This window comes from Nerophis ophidion, linkage group LG08 (genome assembly GCF_033978795.1).
Source record: "Nerophis ophidion isolate RoL-2023_Sa linkage group LG08, RoL_Noph_v1.0, whole genome shotgun sequence".
NCBI classification, from domain to species: domain Eukaryota; kingdom Metazoa; phylum Chordata; class Actinopteri; order Syngnathiformes; family Syngnathidae; genus Nerophis; species Nerophis ophidion.
The window spans coordinates 55,258,592-55,277,064 of record NC_084618.1 but is presented as its reverse complement, the minus strand read 5'-3'; the positions used below and the strand labels follow the sequence as shown (position 1 = coordinate 55,277,064).

Sequence of the window (18,473 nt, the reverse complement as noted above, 5' to 3'; positions counted from 1 at the left end):
TCAAATAAATGGCATGCATTCAAGTAAAAAAAGTTCCTGAATGACATTCTGACAGTAAAATTGCATTTGTGCACAAATACTGGGGTCTCTTCTTAAGCAAATGCTAGTTATGGAAGAGAGTAGGTACCTGTGATTAATCCTAATTAATACAAATTACAAAAAGTGATTAATGTAATTAAAAACAAATATTGACAGCCCTATCATATATATATATATATATATGTATATATATATATATATATATATATATATACATACAGTATATTAGCGCAATATTTTTTTTGAGAAATCAACAGTTCATTCTTTTGCCCCCCCAAAAAGGAAAATTTCAAATAACGTTTAACTTAACTATAATTTTAGTGCAGTTATACTTTCTATTATAACTCTGACCCATGTAAAAAAAATCATTGCACAGAGCAGTCCTTCTCAAATAGTGGGGCGGGCCCCCCTGGGGGGGTGCAATGCCATGCCAGGGGGGCTTTTTGATCCCAGGGAACATGTTTTTTTTTGCTGTACCAGAATATAATGAAGCGTATGTAGCACTTGGCTTCACTGTAACCATGGTAAGGGACAAGAAAAGACTGGTGTGTTTCCATCCATCCATCCATTTTCTACCGCTTATTCCCTTTCGGGGTCGCGGGGGGCGCTGGCGCCTATCTCAGCTACAATTTCCTTTAATGTTAATAAGCTTAAAATGCTATGCAGTGGTATAATTATAACAATGTTAGACAATATATACTATTTATAGTCATGGTGGAGAATAGTTGGGTGCAAAATATTTTCTTCTTCCCAGGGCGGGCGTAACGGAACCTATTTAGACTTTAGACTTCCTTTTTATTGTCATTCAAATTAGAACTTTACAGTACAGATAGAACAAAATTTTGTTGGGGGTGGGAGGAGTTTCTGCATATTTTCTGAGCCCTTGTCAGGCAGCGGCTTTTTGCGACCTCCTGAATAGGAGGAAGAGGAGTCCTGACCTTAAAACTCATTTGTATACTCTAGCCTTTAAATAGACTCTCTTTTTAGACCAGTTGATCTGCCGTTTCTTTTCTTTTTCTTCTATGTCCCACTCTCCTTTGTGGAGGGAGTCCGGTCCGATCCGGTGGCCATGTACTGCTCGCCTGTGTATCGGCTGGGGACATCTCTGCGCTGCTGATCAGCCTCCGCTTGGGATGGTTTCCTGCTGGCTCCGTTGTGAACGGGACTCTCGCTGCTGTGTTGGATCCGCTTTGGACTGGACTCTCGCGACTGTGTTGGATCCATTATGGATTGATCTTTCACAGTATCATGTTCTCATATGTTCTCATAGTCATCAGTATCATCAATATCACAGTATCACGTTCTCATAGTCATTATTGTCACCGATGTCCCACTGGGTGTGAGTTTTCCTTGCCCGAGGATGTCGTAGTGGTTTGTGCAGCCCTTTGAGACACTAGTGATTTAGGGCTATATAAGTAAACATTGATTGATTGATTGATTGATTGATGATCTTTTCCGCCGTCCTCACCACTCTCTGCAGAGACTTCCAGTCTGAAGCACTGCAGGCTCCAGTTCAGATAGAGATGCTGTTGGTCAGTAGGCTCTCTATAGTGCCTCTGTAGAATGTGGTGAGAACGGGGTTGAGAAGCACTGGCATAGAGAAAAACAAGTTCATTATTATTTCAACTTTTCAATTATTTTATTGATAAACAACAACCAACTCAAGCATTCTGAATATAATTTCATAAAATTAAAGAAATATGTCTGTGTTGGCCGTGCCATGAGCTCGCGACCCTGAGAGGGACAAGCGGTAGAAAATGGATAGATGGATGTATCAACACAACATATTTCAATTAGACCAGTAGAACCAAGCTAATCGCTGCATTGCCAATAGCCACAACAAATAAATAAGTGGAAGCACCTCTATTGTTGATTGACAAAAATACAATAAAATTGCATTTTTCCCCGACTATATTAAAGTAGTAAAATAGTGCAATAAGTGCCTGCTCATTAAAAGACAACATTAAGTTGCAGAACATAAAGAAGTCATGGCTTAAATGGTAAAGTGCTAAGAAATCATAAAAGATAACAGCTACCCGTGCATCCAGATGAACCATAAAGTTAAACAACAAAACTCAAAAAACACATTTTAATGTCAAGCTTTTTTGCCTTTTGGTATTTTCTTCAAAACTGTTGCATCTTATCAAACACTTTCTCATCAGTCCTGTGGCTTTACGTTTGCTGTGGTCGCCCCTATAAACGCTGGGTTTCAGTTTAGCAGCTTTGTACTGCTTCCATAAATCTTCACGTTAATGAATTTTAAGGTGACTTATCAGATTTTGTTTTAAAGCTTGTAGGGGTGCACAAAAAAATGGTTCACATCCAAAACGCTATTCTTATTCATCCAGATTCTCAATTAAAAGAGCCATACATAGTTATGTGGCCAGAAAAAGTACTGCAATCACGGTAAAAATTCTGTAGTTCCCTCCCACTCTTCATGACTGAGGTTGACAGATACCAATCTGAATCCTACTCCAAGAACTTCAAATGGCAATCGACGAGTCCTACGCTGTAGGTTTCACTTTGTTCTGTCGTGTTTATGTTGTGTTACAGTGCGGATGTTCTCCTGAAATGTGTTTGTCATTTTTGTTTGGTGTGGGTTCACTGTGTGGCGCATATTAGTAAGAGTGCTAAAGTTGTTTATATCACAACCCTCAGTGTGACCTGTATTTCTGTTTAATAAGGATGCCTTGCAGTAGCGTATGCGTTCAGATAGAGGTCGCATTTAAAATGTGACCGACCCCTGCACTAGGAGCTAAGCACCATCACACTAAGCATTCGTTGCACGAACATACTAGCTTTGTTAGACAAAATCATAGACTGTATTGGACAATATAGTTTACACACAAAATGTCCATTTCAGTTTATTACAAGTATTAAGAAAAAGAAATGCATTACTTACCAATCAAGGAGTAAATTCGCAAGTTTGGTGTCAGATGAAAAAAACTTCTCAGCCTCGTCTCCATCTTTCAAAGGCATTCCCAATACAAATCCTCGTTTTGTTCATGGCTTTGTCATGAATAAGTTAAGAATCGTAACAACACCTTTTAGATTTACTAAGGTCTGACATGTTTAGTAATTTTACCAGTGGCAGTAGCTGGACGAAGATGGCGTAACTGGCAACCTGGATGTGACACACTATACAGTCAAGTGCGGGACATCGAAATTAATACGATAAGAAGATTTCGGGGCTGTAAATCTAATTTTGAAATGAGCATATCCCGGCTGAACTACGGTTATCAGTTAGAGGTTTTTGAAAAGAAAATTATTTATTAATGCCTTTTGACATATCAGGGCCATTTGAAATGTTTACATATGGCACCTTTAAGTACTAACTTAAAACGTTTTTTTGAAAAACATTTAAAAAGTTAGATTTTTTTTCCTAATAAAAATCAACTTTTAATCACTGCGCAAGCAGAAGGACCATTTCTAATTTTGTAATTATTTTACAGAATAATACATTGCGAGAATTGGTTTGAATTGAAATTCGGTTTGAATCGAGAAGCGTGTTGAATCAAAAAACGATTATGAATTGAATTCTCACCCCATGAATCAGAATCAGATCGACTAGTAAGTTGCCCAAAGATTTAAACCCCTAAAAGCTCATCTTTAATCCTTCCCGTTTATTTTCTGCTCAACACGCTTTGCAAGTCACTGGTAAAATGTCTTCTCCTAACATTCTCCTTATTGATGAGATTAGTATTTGATATATAACTAATTTGCTTTGTGACCTTTAACACAATGCTAAGATGTATTACAAACCCTGTTTCCATATGATTTGGGAAATTGTATTAGATGTAAATATAAACGGAATATAATGATTTGGAAATGCTTTTCAACCCATGTTCAGTTGAATGCACTACAAAGACAAGATATTTGATGTTCAAACTCATAAACTTAATTTTTTTTTGCAAATAATAATTAACTTACAATTTCATGGCTGCAACATGTGCAAAAGTAGTTGGGAAAGGGCATGTTGACTACTGTTACATCACCTTTTCTTTTAACAACACTCAATAAACGTTTGGGAACTGAGGAAACTAATTGTTGAAGCTTTGAAAGTGGAATTATTTCTCATTCTTGTTTTATGTAGAGCTTTAGTCGTTCAACAGTCCGGGGTCTCCGCTGTCGTATTTTACGCTTCATAATGCGTCTCACATTTTCGATAGGAGACAGGTCTGGACTGCAGGCGGGCCAGGAAAATACCCGCACTCTTTTACTACGAAACCACGCTGTTGTAACACATGGCTTGGCATTGTCTTGCTGAAATAAGCAAGACAGTGTTTGGATGGCAACATATGTTGCTCCAAAACCTGTATGGACCATTCAGCATTAATGGTGCCTTCACAGATGTGTAAGTTATGCATGTCTTGGGCTAGTGCCCAATATACCTCCATACCATCACAGATGCTGGCTTTTGAACTTTGCGCCTATAACAATCCGAATGGTTGTTTTGCTCTTTGTTCTGGAGGACACCACATCCTCTGTTTCCAAATATAATTTGAAATGTGGACTTGTCAGACCACAGAACACCTTTCCACTTTGCATCAGTCCATCTTAGATGATCTCTGGCCCAGCCAAGCCGGCGGCGTTTCAGGATATTGTTGATAAATGGGTTTGGCTTTGCATAGTAGAGTTTTAACTTGCACTTACAGATGTAGCGACCAACTGTAATTACTGACAGTTAATGGAGGTATGTCACAAAGTGCAGTTTTAGTTACCAGTTTTGTTCGTTGTATATGTTGTGCTGTATGATGTGATGACACAACATGGTGTGGGCTCTACTGAGTGCAGTTTTTGTGTTTCAGGTGGCGCCTGTCTTCATCAACCAACAGAATGGTACTCAGATTCACACTCAGGCTATTTCACTAGACCTCCTTAAGGCCAGCGGCACGCCAACGCTGGTGACTGACACCAACGGCAACCACTACTTGATCGCTCTCTCCGGCCACACCACAGATGACCAACACCAAAAGCCTTTGCTGGCCAAAGCCAGCGGTCGCATCACGCTGCAGGTAGAAGAACTGGGAACAAAAATTTCGCCGGCTGCTGTGCAACAGACGCATGCCGACATTGTCTTGTTGTCTTTGCAGAGGTTGCAGTCAACTCCAAGCAAGCTCCCCAGTGTTGAGAGCCAATCACAAGAGCAGAAAGACAGCCAGCAAACCAAAAAGGTACTAGAATAATTAACCTTCTTTTACTTCATATTACAGATTTCACAATAATGGGATCGAGAGCCGATGTTTACCACAGCTGTGTCCAAGTATTTACATACAAATTTGAGAGCAAACTGCAATGAACAAGTTGTCTATCCACAGTGTGAAACACTTCCAAGCTACTAATCATCACAGTCGTGGTGGAAAATAAACATTGTTTCTTCCAAGTATCATTACTACTAGTGGACTATAGGAAAAGGAATGGCTAAGCATGCTAAACACTACACACACACACTGAGTAGGATAACATAACACAAAAAGCTCAGTGCTGAAGCTTCAATGTAAAGTAGGGGTGATCGATCCAGATGTCAATACTTGTATATTAGCAGTATATAATTGATACTAAAGATTACTAGATCAATGTGTTTCTTTTACTTGTTTTCATTATTAGGAAATCTTTTTTTGGTCGTATTTGTTGTTTACAAACTCGGGGATTATGTTTCTGGATACAGGAAGACTTAGAAGGCTAAACACAAATGATTTAAGTGGGAACCCAAAAAAATGTTAGCTTTTAAATTTTTTCGGGTATTTACTATTGACTCTATTTTCTTTGAAATTGTATGTACAGTTAAATACCACACATGTATTACATCATCTGATTTAAAACAATGTTAGCAAATTCTAACTTTATTAAGATATGTTTATAGAAAAGTGTTAGTTTTTACTTTAGTTACGTGCTTGAAAAAAATTTCAGTTCTATATTCCATTGTCAAAGTATTGATTCGGGACTTGAAATCGAATCAAATCTGAGGCCAAAAATGTTAATGGGGACATTCATACTTCCTTTGATAGATTATGTACAGTGTGAGCGTCCTACTTATCTACCACCTACATTTCTATTGTTTCTTGACACATGGAGTTTTAGTTGTGAGTATTCTTTGTCACTAAAGTAGTGGTTCTCAACATTTTTCCACCAAGTACCACCTCAGAAAACACTTGGCTCTCCAAGTACCACCGGAATGACCAACATTAAAATACAGTAGTGTAGTAGGCCTAAGTATTAATTAAAAACAAGGCAGAGGTTTTCTTTAACAAGTGTATTACATTTTTGGTCACTGTACATTTCCCAAAGTTGAAATAGTCACAATGTGTTTGAATATAGAAAAAAACACTAATTAAGTGATTACTATACGGAGCCTGCGTACCACTAGTGGTACCCGAACTACAGTTTGAGAATCCCTGAATTAAAGTATTAAAACTACCCACAAGGTGTCACCACTGAGCAGAAGCTTGCCTAAAAAATTAAGATTAATCTAATGAATACTTGCTGATAATCTCTTATCCTCCGCGACAGGAAGCGAACCTCCACGTTGACACCAAAGACATCCCAACAGCAGGCTTGCCCGTCACAGCCCCACCCAATCTGCAGCCTTTCTTCGATGACATGTCGGAGAGCAAAAGCCAAAGCAGCCTGCTCTCCTCCTTCAAGGTACCATCCCCGCTTACACTCTTCATCATTCTTGTCCTCATTTTCATCTTGTCTGCTCTCTTCCTCACATTCATTGACCTCCTTTCTTCTCATCTCATCCCTACATCCTGCCAGAGAGAGCGAGTGTGTCCGTCTTATGACCGACACACTCTGTTTACTCCTCCCTCTCCCAAACCCAACACTTCTCTTCCCACCAAGCGCTCCAAAGTATGTCCTACCTCCTTCTTCTAGTTGTCTTATTTTCCAGCCTCAGTCCCTCACATGTTAGTGTAAAATGTGTTGTTGATTCAAGTTGCGTTTTGTGTCCTCTCATTGTCAAATGACAGTAATACTGTGTTGTCTGATTGTAGGGGAATGGTGTCAATAGTCAGCAGATGGACGACCTCTTTGACATCCTGCTCAAGAGTGGAGGTACTAAAATCACACATGAATGTTTACATGCACGCTGCAAACCCATTAAGTCTGTCCTGTTTACAGTAATCCCTCATTTATCTTGTCTAACTGGTTCCAGGCCTGACTGTGGTCAACACATTTTCAGAAAGTACAATTGTCATTAATAAATGTACACCTTCTAAATACGACTTTCCCATTCTTAGAGCTCTCTTGACATGAACCAGTATCCTCATACGTGGAACCTCAATTTACAAATCTAATTGGTTCATGAACAGGATTCATATATTGAAGCAAACTTTTTCATAAGAAACTAAGTAAACATGAATAATAGGTTCCAGCCTCGACAAAAGTCTATATTTTAGTAAAAGTTTGGACACTTGAACTCAAAATAAAGTGCTATACAGTACGGTGATGATCAACTAGATGAACTGTCTTGTTGAAACGCACACACACTTGCCCTGTGGTGCACTCACAGTTTGAAATCACAAAACTGCCTAACTTTAACAGCCAGATTGCTTCAATGACTAGGAATAAAGAATAAAACCCACTTAGTTAATCTTTTTTGCGTGCAACTGAGGGATGGGGGAAGTAAGTGTCGACAACGCTGTGGTTACTTCCTGAATGTTTCGATCCACACATCGCAAGTCCATTGCTTTACTTGGACTCATTGGGCTAGCAGAACTGACAGATTCTGTAAAAAAGCTAAAATATAAAATTAAAAAAGCACATAAAATAGCACAGTAGCTACCTGACTGACCGAGAACCACGTACATTATTATTTATTGTATACTAAGGATGGAAAATTTATAGAATTTTGATTTTGATTATGGCTTCTCACGATCTCAAAAAAATTATAAAAATAAAAAAACAATTAATGGGCCTCGCAAAGTACATGCAAATTCCAGAGCTTGTAATAATGAAAGGGGGAGTAATGAATGAATGAAAAAAAGAGTTAAAGTTGGGGAGGAGACCCTGCCCCAAGTGGAGGAGTTCAAGTACCTAGGAGTCTTGTTCACGAGTGAGGGATGAGTGGATCGTGAGATCGACAGGCAGATCGGTGCGGCGTCTTCAGTAATACGAACGTTGACCGAACCGTTGTGGTGAAGAAGGAGCTGAGCCGGAAGGCAAAGCTCTCAATTTACCGGTCGATCTACGTTCCCATCCTCACCTATGGTCATGAGCTTTGGGTCATGACCGAAAGGATAACATCACGGGTACAAGCGGCCGAAATGAGTTTCCTCCGCTGTGTGGCGGGGCTCTCCCTTAGAGATAGGGTGAGAAGCTCTGCCATCCGGGAGGAACTCAAAGTAAAGCCGCTGCTCCTCCACATTGAGAGGAGCCAGATGAGGTGGTTTGGGCATCTGGTCAGGATGCCACCCGAACGCCTCCCTAGGGAGGTGTTTAAGGCACGTCCAACCGGTAGGAGGCCACGGGGAAGACCCAGGACACGTTGGGAAGACTATGTCTCCCGGCTGGCCTGGGAACGCCTCGGGATCCCCCGGGAAGAGCTAGACGAAGTGGTTGGGGAGAGGGAAGTCTGGGTTTCCCTGCTTAGGCTGTTGCCCCCGCGACCCAACCTCGGATAAGCGGAAGAAGATGGATGGATGGATGAAAAAAAGAGCATGTTGACTAGAATTTAAAGCTCTCACATTGGTTGCTATTTTTATGTTTGACACAGCACTATTATGCATAATCAATAATGACGAATCACATTATTGGCCAATAAAAGGGAATTCGCTGTAAAACGCAAAATATCAGGGAAGTTTACATAAATATGACTAAAGTGCTGTCATTGTGAGAAGGTGAAACATTTGTTTGGGGAAAATAATGTGTCCGATACCACTCATTCATCCCCGAAACACTCAACCGCCCGGTCCTGAACTAAATAAAGCATGTGGCCACTTAAAACAGCGACTAAACTACAAAGCTTAAAGCTCGCAATAACAATCAATCTTATCTTATCTGCTCGTGTTGTTCTGAATGACATCTTTGATGTAACATCAATGTACAAACAGCAGTCGCAACTTGAGAGTTGGCTCTTTTTCTTTGTTAAGAGCCTCAGGTCGCCTCTTTACTCGTCAAGCTGAGAACAACAGCGCAGCACACTTCCCCTTTCACCATGATACTGCGGTCCTCCAAATCCGGTCTCACTGTTGTAACAATATAAAGGTTTCAAAAAACTACCTTACACCAGCATAATCCCTTTAAAGCATATATGTATCATATTGACCTAAAATACTGGTCAAAACTTTGTATTGCACCAACAAATGTGAGGATTTTTGCATTTAATTAAAAATGTTGTAACATTTTATTGGACACAAAAATCACACATTATGTGGTGTAAAATAAGTTTAAAAGGTAAAAAACGGAATTAAAACATAAAAACTTAGTTTTTTATATTGCTTTTATTAAATGTATTGTTATCACTAATGTCTTACTAGTTGGGGTTTATTCATTACTACTCTTATCAGATTTGTTTGACTATTTAAAGTTGAGTCTTGATGGTACAGTAAATACTTATGTTTTCACATTAATGAACAATCGGGTGATTAATCATGATTATCACTATCAAAATTAATCGTGAGTATTATTTTTGCCATAATTGTTCAGCCCAACTGTAATCTGCATGAAACAATACATTTAATACGGTCAAATAATGCATTCTTAAATCCAGATCAACATGTTAAGATTTACAAAAAATTTTCCCAAAGGTAATGTTTAAACGAACATTGACATAATACAAGTGTAAAATAGGATTACAATATAAAACCAGTAGGCATTATCTAACTTGTAGCAGTTTTAAGTAACAATAAACTGTAATACATGTGTAAAAAAAAGTTAATCACTGTTAATATTAAATTGTAAAAGCACTTAAGTTTAATGATGAATATGTAATGCTAATGTGTTTTTATTTTAGAAAGTACACCTGCTTGACGATGATTTGAATCCCTAAGTGCACAACTTTTTACATATGGTTTAATTCAGTAATTGTACAACCTCAGGAGTGTAGAATTTCCACTTCCTGTTGACTGCAGTGTGTTAAGCTCCACCCTGCTATTGCCAGTGTGCACCTCAGTTACCTGGTACCTTTCTCAACTGATGAAGTTCCTGCTAAAATGAGCACTAAATTAGATCCTTCGCGTATTTATAAATGGTTAACTTATATAGACTAGTAAAGTAAAGTTTTTGTACCTGACAAGTTTCGGCTACTAACTAGCCTAAATAAATCAACCATTTATAAATACACATCAGTAGGCTATATTAACCTCTTCAACATACAGTGGGGGAAAAAAGAATTTAGTCAGCCACCGATTGTGCAAGTTCTCCCACTTAAAATGATGACAGAGGACTGTAAATTTCATCATAGGTACACATCAACGGTGAGAGACAGAATGTGAAAAAAAAATCCAGGAATTCACTTTGTAGGAATTTTAAAGAATTTATTTGTAAATTATGGTGGAAAATAAGTATTTGGTCAACCATTCAAAGCTCTCACTGATGGAAGGAGGTTTTGGCTCAAAATCTCACGATACATGGCCCCATTCATTCTTTCCTTAACTTGGATCAATCGTCCTGTCCCCTTAGCAGAAAAACAGCCCCAAGGCATGATGTTTCCACCCCCATGCTTCACAGTAGGTATGGTGTTCTTGGGATGCAACTCAGTATTTTTCTTCCTCCAAACACGACGAGTTGAGTTTATACCAAAAAGTTCTATTTTGGTTTCATCTGACCACATGACATTCTCCCAATCCTCTGCTGTATCATCCATGTATCCATTTTGGTATAAATTCAACTCGTCGTTTTTGGAGGAAGAAGAATACTGAGTTGCATCCCAAGAACACCATACCTACTGTGAAGCATGGGGGTGGAAACACCATGCTTTTGGCCTTTTTTTCTGCTAAGGGGACAGGACGATTGATCAGTGTTAAGGAAAGAATGAATGGGGCCATGTATCGTGAGATTTTGAGGCAAAACCTCCTTCCATCAGTGAGACCTTTGAATGGTTGACCAAATACTTATTTTCCACCATAATTTACAAATAAAATATTTAGAATTCCTGGATTTTTTTTTCACATTCTGTCTCTCACTGTTGAAGTGTACCTATGATGAAAATTACAGACCTCTGTCATCATATTAATTGGGAGAACTTGCACAATCGGTGGCTGACTAAATACTTTTTTGCCCCACTGTAGATCCTTGGGGACGGCATGGCGTGGTTGGGAGAGTGGCCGTGCCAGCAACCTGAGGGTTCCTGGTTCAATCCCCACCTTCTACCAACCTCGTCACGTCCGTTGTGTCCTTGAGCAAGACGCTTCACCCTTGTTCTTGTTGGGTCGTGGTTAGTGCCTTGCATGGCAGCTCCCGCCATCAGTGTGTGAATGTGTGTGTGAATGGGTGAATGTGGAAATAGTGTCAAAGCGCTTTGAGTAGCTTGGAAGTAGAAAAGCGCTATACAAGGATAACTTGTTTACCATTTATCCTTGATGGATAAAAAAAGACATCCCTTTCATGATCTCTTTGTACCCCGACAGAAATCACAGGTTTTAAGGCCAACCCGGACCCGTCCCTTGCCCCTTTGCATTCAGACCCGCCCTCCCCTTCGTCCCCTCTCCGCCTTTCCCCTCAACGCCCCCTGGTGGAGTCCTGCACAGACGGTGGCGGGCGCCTGGAGGACTTCCTGGAGAGCACCACGGGGGCCCCGTTGCTGGGCGTGGGGCTGGGCGGCGGCCTGACGCTCATCGACGACCTCCACAGCCAAATGCTGAGCAGCACCAGCATCCTGGACCACACTCCATCCCCCATGGACACGTCCGACATGGGCTTCTCCCCGCACTCCACGGGGCTGGACTTCGGGGACCCCACTCTTGAATGCATGGACTGGCTGGACATCTCCATGGTGGGCAGCGCCGACGGCGGGAGTGGCAGCGGCTGTGAAGGGGAAGCCAAGGAGGGAGACGGAGGGACAAGCTTAACCCCGCTGGCGCCGCACACGCCGCCCAGCGTCTTCTCTGCAGACTTCCTGGACAGCGCAGACCTGCAGCTGCATTGGGAGTCCTGTCTGTAGTACAGAGCCCTGACTTGATCTCCATGCTGTCTATCACTGTCGGGCTCTCTGGCGCACGCACACACGGCTCTTCTGTTACTAGCGCTTTATGCACTGGAAGGTGGAATAACGGCAGATTGTACTTGACCTGCGCACACACCTCGTTACACATCACAGACTCTGTATGTTTGTGGCAGTGCCTCCTAAACTTTGCACTTATGTTGCATCTGATTGGTTTAAAAGGGGGCTTTCAGGTCAGCAGCCCCGATTTGCCATCTTTGTGTTGTTTCACTGATCAGCCAAGGTGTGGGGGAAAGAAGGCAGCTGCCAGTGGCCTCCTTTCACTGTGGCAACACTAGTCAAAAAACTCATTGGCTGGCAGTTGCTGTTGAAAAGAATCAGTGGCAACAGTTTTAATTGAAGCCTCGTTAGAGGTTGTGTATTATTGGTAACATTATGGTAGACCACTATGTTCTGTGCATACAGAAAATATTCACTTTGCTTCAAATCTTCCACATTTTGTTCCCATCCAACCTGATGGAGCTTGAGAGGTGCTGTAAAGAGAAATGGGCAAAACTGCCCAAAGATAGGTGTGCCAAGCTTGTGGCATCGTATTCAAAAGACTTGAGGCAGTAATTGCTGCCAAAGGTGCATCAACAAAATATTGAGCAAAGGCTCTCAATACTCATGTACATATGAATTTTTTGTTTAGTTTTTTTTTTTTTTCAAGAAATTGATCAAACTTAACATTGTCATTGTGGGGTTTTGTTGTCTAGAATTTTGAGGACAAAAATGAATTCATTCCATTTTGGAATAAGGCTGTAACATAACTAAATGTGGAAAAAGTGAAGCGCTGTGAATACTTTCCGGTTGCACTGTATTGCTGTATATGGGGTGTATATTATCAACTGTTCATATGACATATTTTTCTTTGCTGGTTGTTTAGTTAAGCAAGCCAGCTGGAGAAAATAGGGTGACTACAGGGCCTCTGAAAACTTGGACCTTCTTTCTTTTTAAATAAAAAAACAAAAAACACTGAATAAACATGCTATGATCAAATCATTACAGTGATATCTCTTGTTTTAACAGTTTGTATTTGTACCTCACACTTTTTAAAAGTAATGGAACAGTTGGCTACTCATCTGTTTCATGACCAGGTGTGTGTTTTTTACCTCATTATCTCAACTAAAAGGAGTAGATAGTCTCGAACAGGGAGGGGTCTTTTCCAAACCAAGGACCCCCAAACTGTTAATAGTATATTATCAAGATATCCTGTATAAAAAATGTTTTTTAATTAAAAGGTAGCTTATTGTGCAATACAAATATATACATATATATATATATATATAATACAGTATAGTGCCGCTAATTGCTAGCTGGCAACCATTGTACTAATCACTAGCTATCTTTAAAGGTAGCAAAAATGTAATGCAATAAATCATGTTTTTGTTTTAAACCTACAAGTTATATGGTGAGTAGGGGGACTATTTCTATTAACTCCATTATATAGTGAGCTAGAATTAATGCTGTCAAATTATTTATAAATAAGTTTAATCTTACTTTTGAACACTGATTAATGATGATTAATCACAGTAAATACTTGCCTCCATAATTTATGTTAACCTATAAAAAAGAACACATTTAAAAACAAATGCGATTTTATTGTTAGAATGTCATGCAGGAACATTTATTAAATGTTTTACTTGAATCATTAATTTTCGCAAAATTTGGTGACAGTGTCTTTTTAGGTGGAATTATGCAATATTGATTTTAATCAATCACTTGAGTTAACTCGTTATTTTTGACATTCCTAAAACATATATATATTAAACAAAAACTGATCATACAGCACATCTATACAACATTTTTTAAATATACTTATGTTGTCTCGGCTTATTATAACTGACACATTAAAATTGAATTTTAGGTTTCAATAAGTAAATAAAAATACTAGAAAAAGTTACCTAAATATAAGACCAGTGAACACTAATTGCTTTGTTTATTGTTTTGACCATATTTACATTGACAGGTCAAATTATGATTATTACCATAATTTTTTTTTTTTTACTTGATAAAAGTTATCAGCTCTTTATCGTGGCGTGGAGTTATTTACAAATCACAGGAGATTGGATACAACTATAAGCACCAATGTTCTCCACCTGCATGCGACAACTTCAGGTTTAGGTTCTTATTTGTGCATGTTGGTAACAATATTTACTAATTAACTGTACTTAATTATTATTATTAATATTATCATTATTATTATGAATGTTATTAATTTAAGCAGAATGCTGGTGGTAACTCAGCTCACTAGAGCCGATCTAGTTAGCTTTCACTGTTATGCTGATGACACCCAACTTTACATGCCCCTAAAGCTGACCAACACGCCGGACTGTAGTCAGTTGGAAGCGTGTCTTAATGAAATTAAACAATGGATGTCCGCTAACTTTTTGCAACTTAATGCCAAAAAAACGGAAATGCTGATTATCGGTCCTGCTAGACACCGACCTCTATTTAATAATACAACTTTAACATTTGACAACCAAATAATAAAACGAGGTGACTCTGTAAAAAATCTGGGTATTATCTTCGACCCAACTCTCTCCTTTGAGTCACACATTAAAAGCGTTACTAAAACGGCCTTCTTTCATCTCCATAATATTGCTAAAATTCGCTCCATTTTGTCCACTAAAGACGCGGAGATCATTATCCATGCGTTTGTTACGTCTCGTCTCGATTACTGTAACGTATTATTTTCGGGTCTCCCCATGTCTAGCATTAAAAGATTACAGTTGGTACAAAATGCGGCTGCTAGACTTTTGACAAGAACAAGAAAGTTTGATCATATTACGCCTGTACTGGCTCACCTGCACTGGCTTCCTGTGCACTTAAGATGTGACTTTAAGGTTTTACTACTTACGTATAAAATACTACACGGTCTAGCTCCAGCCTATCTTGCCGATTGTATTGTACCGTATGTCCCGGCAAGAAATCTGCGTTCAAAAGACTCTGGCTTATTAGTGATTCCTAGAGCTCAAAAAAAGTCTGCGGGCTATAGAGCGTTTTCCGTTCGGGCTCCAGTACTCTGGAATGCCCTCCCGGTAACAGTTCGAGATGCTACCTCAGTAGAAGCATTTAAGTCTCATCTTAAAACTCATCTGTATACTCTAGCCTTTAAATAGACCTCCTTTTTAGACCAGTTGATCTGCCGCTTCTTTTCTTTCTCCTATGTCCCCCCCTCCCTTGTGGAGGGGGTCCGGTCCGATGACCATGGATGAAGTACTGACTGTCCAGAGTCGAGACCCAGGATGGACCGCTCGTCGGGACCCAGGATGGACCGCTCGCCTGTATCGGTTGGGGACATCTCTACGCTGCTGATCCGCTTGAGATGGTTTCCTGTGGACGGGACTCTCACTGCTGTCTTGGAGCCACTATGGATTGAACTTTCACAGTATCATGTTAGACCCGCTCGACATCCATTGCTTTCGGTCCCCTAGAGGGGGGGGGGTTGCCCACATCTGAGGTCCTCTCCAAGGTTTCTCATAGTCAGCATTGTCACTGGCGTCCCACTGAATGTGAATTCTCCCTGCCCACTGGGTGTGAGTTTTCCTTGCCCTTTTGTGGGTTCTTCCGAGGATGTTGTAGTCGTAATGATTTGTGCAGTCCTTTGAGACATTTGTGATTTGGGGCTATATAAATAAACATTGATTGATTGATTGATTGATTGATTGATCTCCTGACCCTGAAAAGTAAACATTGTATCTATATGGATGATAACTATAGCGATATAGTATAACAGGGGTGTCAAACGTACGGCCCAAGGGCCGGATCAGGCCCACGAACAACTTCTATCCAGCCCGTGGGATGAGTTTGCTAAGTATAAAACCGAGCCGTAATTTTTTAATGAAAGAAACTGCTGTTCTAAATATGTCCACTGGATGTCGCAATAGCAATTATTTGTATCTTTGTAGATCATGGGTGTCAAACTCTGGCCCGCGGGCCAAATTTGGCTTGCCGTGTAATTTAATTTGGCCCTTGAGGCAATATCTAATTAACAGTAGAGCTGGCTCGCCGGTATTATACAACGGTGGTGCTGCTGTAACACCGCATTCACCGCTAGTACTCATACTTGCCAACCCTTCCGATTTTCCCAGGAGATTCCCAAAGTTCAGTGCCCCTCCTGAAAATCTCCCGGGACAACCATTCTTCCGAATTTCTCCCAAATTCCATCGGGACAACAATATTGGGAGCGGGCCTTAAGGACATTGCCTTTAGCGTTCTCTGCAACCTGTTTTCAGGTCCGCTTTTCCTCCATACAAACAGTGTGCCGGTCCAGTCACATAATATTAACGGCTTTTACACACACATAAGTGAATGCAAGGCATACTTGGTCAACAACCATACAGGTCAAAATGAGGGTGGCCGTATGAACAACTTTAACACTGTTACAAATATGCGCCACATTGTGAACCCACACCAAACAAGAATGACAAACACATTTCGGGAGAACATCTGCACCGTAACACAACACAAACACAACAGAACAAATACCCAGAACCCCTTGCAGCACTAAGTCTTCTGGGACGCTACAATATACACCCCGCTACCACCAAACCTTGACTCCCTAGCTTGTTCAATATTCAATGCAAAACTAGTTTGGGTCCCTATTAAAAGGTTAATTTGTTCAACCTTGGCCCGCGGCTTTGTTCAGTTTTAAATTTTGGCCCACTCTTTATTTGAGTTTGACACCCCTGTTGTAGATGATGCTACATATGTAAAATAAATAAATAAAAATCACATAATGTTAGTGCATCAGTTGAGGAAAATTAGTAAACTGCATAAATAACATCCTGTAATTTAATTTTGATATTATTATTATTATTATTTTTTTTTTTATCTTGATATATTGAAAATGATCACCAATGAGTAGACTGATGAACATTATCACATAATTTATTCAGAAAGTATAAATTACAATAAATAAAGATCAAATAACATGTAAGTGTAAAAAAAAATCCCCAACAACATTATGATTTGTACATTTTCAGAATGTGCTTGTTGTATTTTTAAACAAAGAAAAGAATATGAAATTGTCTTTATTTTTAAGTTATCGTGGTGTGATTTTACAAGATCGGCCTTTTTGGGAGTAGATTTTTCTCCAAGTGGCCCCCGATTCTAAAAAGAGTTTGACACCCCTGTATTAGATGATGGCATGTACAGTTGTACCTAATACAGGGGCTAACAAATAAATGTCGACCACAGTTACATCATTTTACACGACAATGACGATGACGACGGGCACACTCCAATATAAATAGAATATATAAAGATAACATCAAAAATCCCTTAACTGAAAAGGTCGCGCCTTCTCTTTGCAAATTGGCTTAACATGGTCTAAAAAAAGCACTTCTGCTCATTTTCAAATAAACCTGCTGATGCTAAACTTACAGCAATAATATTCCATCCATCCATTTTCTACTGCTTGCCCCCCCCCCCCTTTTTTTTTAAAGTACATTTGTGTAGTTCACATTTATCTTTAAAGGGACGCACTACTTGGTGGTAACCACTAGATGGCGAAACATATCCAGGCCAAACAAATGTTGTCCATTGAAGGACTGACGAAGTCAAAGAAAGTACTTTGACTCTACGTTTTCAACAATATTTGGGAGAATTTTGAGCTGTTAGCAGGCATTTTGTGGCTCAAAACAATATTTTGAGTTTGTTGGAATTACTTCAGAATAATTACATTTTACATTGGTGTTTTTACTAATCAGGATTAATAAAATAACGTAACAAGCCAGAGCAATTTCCTTCACTTTTCTACTCTTCTGTCTTCGGAACTTCTGTAAAACTTCTTTCTTCTTCATTTTGTAATCAGCACTTATTTCCTCTTTCTGATAAATGATAAACAAATTGCACTGCAGTCTTATCGTCGCACCTGCTTATCTTAATTCGTGCTGGATAGACCGATACAAATATCGGTAGCATCGATATCCAAGTCAGTATCAGTATTTCTTTTTATTCTAACTTGATGGGTCAATATTTTTTAGTTTGTTTACTGTCACAAATATCATTTTTTTGTGTGTGTTCATATCATTGCATTGTTACCGCATTATTGTATTTATGCTGTATAGGTAATTCAGTTGATTTTCTACAAACCAAAAGGTAAGATCTTGGACACAAGAAAGCTGCATTCGGGTGGAAGGCCGGGTACACCCAGGACAAGTCGCCACCTCATCGCAGCAGGCCCGGGATTGAACCCAGGACCTTGTTATTGTGAGGCACATACACTACCCCCTGTGCCGGTATACTATATACAAAATAATATAAAATAATCTCTCTCTCTCTCTCT

The 18,473-nt window shown here is 39.6% G+C and overlaps 1 protein-coding gene across 4 annotated transcripts in view; it reads left to right on the top strand.

The window, feature by feature from the left end:
• mrtfab (myocardin related transcription factor Ab) overlaps positions 1 to 13,183 on the top strand; it is an 82,550-nt gene extending 69,367 nt beyond the window's left edge. For 3 of the 4 annotated variants that reach the window (XM_061908996.1, XM_061908999.1, XM_061908997.1), the window contains 6 exons: positions 4,848 to 5,054; positions 5,133 to 5,213; positions 6,550 to 6,684; positions 6,799 to 6,891; positions 7,035 to 7,095; positions 11,610 to 13,183. In XM_061908996.1, the coding sequence (XP_061764980.1) occupies positions 4,848 to 5,054; positions 5,133 to 5,213; positions 6,550 to 6,684; positions 6,799 to 6,891; positions 7,035 to 7,095; positions 11,610 to 12,142 (1,110 nt within the window). In that variant the 3' untranslated portion in view covers positions 12,143 to 13,183. The remainder of the gene's footprint in view (positions 1 to 4,847; positions 5,055 to 5,132; positions 5,214 to 6,549; positions 6,685 to 6,798; positions 6,892 to 7,034; positions 7,096 to 11,609) is intronic. The other variant, XM_061908998.1, reaches the window with a different exon arrangement.
• Positions 13,184 to 18,473: the final 5,290 nt, after the last annotated feature.